Source organism: Cariama cristata, unplaced genomic scaffold (assembly GCF_000690535.1).
Source record: "Cariama cristata isolate BGI_N322 unplaced genomic scaffold, ASM69053v1 scaffold43713, whole genome shotgun sequence".
In the NCBI taxonomy this organism is placed as follows: Eukaryota; Metazoa; Chordata; class Aves; order Cariamiformes; family Cariamidae; genus Cariama; species Cariama cristata.
In genome coordinates this window covers 1-3,306 of record NW_009607486.1, presented here as the reverse complement: position 1 = coordinate 3,306, position 3,306 = coordinate 1, and the positions used below count along the sequence as shown (strand labels likewise).

At 36.0% G+C, this 3,306-nt stretch overlaps 1 protein-coding gene across 1 annotated transcript; it reads right to left on the bottom strand.

The window, feature by feature from the left end:
* Positions 1-680: 680 nt before the first annotated feature.
* F3 (coagulation factor III (thromboplastin, tissue factor)) lies at positions 681-3,050 on the bottom strand (the record flags this gene model as incomplete). The annotated part of the gene is made up of 4 exons (XM_009696730.1): positions 681-820; positions 1,993-2,152; positions 2,278-2,459; positions 2,866-3,050. Coding segments are annotated over 4 exons (667 nt in total), but the record flags the coding sequence as incomplete, so codon positions are not given.
* Positions 3,051-3,306: the final 256 nt, after the last annotated feature.

Genomic DNA, 3,306 nt, shown 5'->3' with positions numbered 1-3,306 from the left:
TGTTCCTTGTAAGTTGCCAGCACAGTAGTTTCAGTTCGTTTACCTTTGATTGTTTATATCCAAAGAGAAATAGACCAAGTTAGTTTTAACCAAGAAGTGCAGAAATAACAGTAGCATCTTTGTCACAGCTGAACCAGCAAACCATTTCACCCGTTAATAACGTTAAAAGAAAGTCAGATAAATACAGGTTTTGTTTCATAGAAACAGAAAAATGTTCCTTTTAGTTAGATAAAGGACACATATTTTTCAAAAGTAGTGTTTTTTCCCCCTCACAAGTACCATAAATCTTCTGGCCCAGTAAAGCCATGCTTTCAGAATGGCTGTACCTGGTCAAGTCAAAGGTCCACCTAGTTCAGAATCCTGTTTCAGACAGGACAATAGAAGGAGCTTAGGAAGAGTATAGGAGCAGGGTTAGGCTATTGTAACAGATCACCAGAATACTCTTCCAGCCTCCGGCCGCTAGTGACGCATGGGCTTCTGATACCTGGATTTTCCATCTGTGACTGCCTAATGGATTTTTGAATCCACATAAAGTTTGGGATTCATAATTCCTGTATGAGAGAGACTAAAAGACTCTACCCAATTACTCAATTTATGGTTTTTTTTTGTTGGGTTTGTTTTGTTGTTTGTTTGGGTTTTTTTCCTTTGAAACTGCCACTAGTGTTCACAATAATTTTTCCTTAAACACCATTAAGTGGTTCCTTTTCTCTTGCAGCTTTTGCTTTCTTGCGTTTACAGAGGATCACTGATAGGACAACAGCAAGAGTGATGACTGCGATTGCTATCACTGCTATGATGATAAAGACCTCTGCTCCGTATTCTGTAGGGGAGGAAAAAAAAATCCAAGATTCAGTTATCAGAAGCCATAATGTCACAGTCCTACAAACTCTTAGAACCCACTCCACTGCACTAAAAAGTCCTTTCTGTATTTTACAGTATCACAGAAGTGGAGTGACCACCTCAGTGTGAACTTAATTAATTTTAACGTGAATTTCCAAACTCAGGTAAAGCTTTATTTCACCTGATTCACACTAGGTTTTAATCTGGTTTAGTTAGTGCACTAAAATATCATGCTACCACCACAAGAACAAGTCAAACCATTCCCCTAACCCCTGCATTATTTCTGTGAAACTAAGTCCAAGTGGAAATTTATTCTAGGTTAGAAGCTAGAAAACACCAATAGAAGAGATTTCTATTCAAGTTGTAATTTACTAGAATTCAACAATTGTGATGAAAAAAATTATATCCAGATAAGAAAGTTAATTTGAGAGAGTTAATTTACCAATTTTAGAAGAGCTTTTCTAGAGTGCAAATATTCTTATTTCGTGGAGAAGAAAGATACAGTACAGCAATGTGATATTATTTAATAAATATTGATTACTTTATATTAAACAAAGTGTTATCCAGATTGTTGGTCTGGAATTAGACTGATTGATTCACTGACCACTCACTAACTTATTTACCAGTAGAAAAGTCAATCTGCCCACCTCTGATCTTGTCATGTAACAGCAAAGAAAGTCTTAGTCTCATCATCTGCTTTTGAGATAACTAAAATTCAGTTCAAACTACAAATCAATGGATATGTAAGTTTCCAGCACTCCTATGTTTTAGAGCTAATTCTTCAAGCACTTACTATGGGACCTATTACTGGAAGGATCTGAGGAAAACAATCAGAAAACAAAAAAACTAAGCTGAAGGCTAGTGATGAGCTCTGAAACCTCAGTTACCAGTCATCAACTCCAACAATTTGAAACTAATCACAACAGTTTAGCAAAACCCTAAAACCAACTCGAACTAGCTAAAGATGGTGGGCTCTTACTTAATGTGAGTTCTTCCCCTGACTTTCCATGTTCAGACTCTCACTTATACAGTACATAGTTCATTCTGTAACAGGCATCACAATTTAAAGAGGTATAAAAATAATGCTCAGAACTGATGTGTCTTTTTTTTAGAATGTTAAAGACTGTATGACAAACTTTAACAGATACTTACCATCTAAGATACCTCTTCCTACACTGGTACAAAGCACCATGCTTTCTTGACCATTACGGTTTTCTCTGCGGGAGGGAATGATTCCTTGTATGTAGAAGCAATAGTTCTTTGTGCTGTCAATGCTTACTTCAAATTTATGGCTTTTTGTTGTTGCATCTTTCTGTAAAGGAAAAAAAATATTTCAAGAAAGTGTTCTCTGCAAAAGAGTTAGTTCCTAAGGTAGCATAGAAATTGTGTAGCTGTAACACAGCTACAGAATAAGTAAAAAGTGGAGTTAGACCTTACCTTTCCAGAACTTTGATCTTTCCAGTAATAGAGTTTGTATTCCAGGTCATGTTGAAAAATATCTCGAATACTTTGAAAGCTTCCGTTAGGAAATGTGTATGGTGTAAGTGGATCTTCGAACACAACAGTCAGTTTGGAACCTTTTTGTGTGTAATTCTGTATCTCCGGTTTTCCCAGAATAGCTAAACAAGCATTTTTAGAATTAAAAACCTGACATCATCTTTTCTATACAACATGGTCTTTTTTCTTCCTCCCTCCAGTCCCTTCCCTCCTGAAATCTATTCTAAGTTTACAAAGCCGGAGTAATACAGTGAAATCTTGGATTATTAACAAATACCTTCATCTAGTACATAATGTTAATAAAATGGTCTACTCATTGGAGCGAGAAACAAAAGATAACTAAAATCTTACACACTCCCCTACAACAGGGAAAGCTTTATGCCCGAATGTCTTCTTCTTAGGTATCAGTATGGCTACTGTAAGAATCTATAGAAAAAACCTTTAGGCCCAGTTGAAGCCTTGTTTAAGTCAATGGAAGTGATCTTGAAAGGAAGTTTATGATAAGATTTAGTTGGCAATCCCACTTACTCTGATTATAAGGTGTAAATTTTTCAGAGACTGCAAAAGGTGGTTCTTCAAAGTTATCCATCCCCAAGGATGTTACAGACAGTATGTGTGCTGTATAGGTCTCTTTCACATTCCTGAGCACATCAGTAACATCACACTCTGTTTCTGCTGTCAGTATGCATTTTTTTTTGGTGTCAGATGTCTGTCTGAAGAGAGCAAGAAAGAAGCGTCAACACTTTCCAACCAGACTTTTACATATTTAGCTATGTTAAAAAACGTTTTTTCGCCTCAAACTGTATAGATTTCCCTCATCCAGTGGAACAGTCTTGCAGGTATACTAGGCTGAAAAGGAGAAGAAAAAACCTCAAAAATCACTATCCCGTACAGCTATATTTCACAATTCAAAGTAGAATCAAGTAAATTAAATATGATCCATATTAATTAATTATAGTTATATATTTA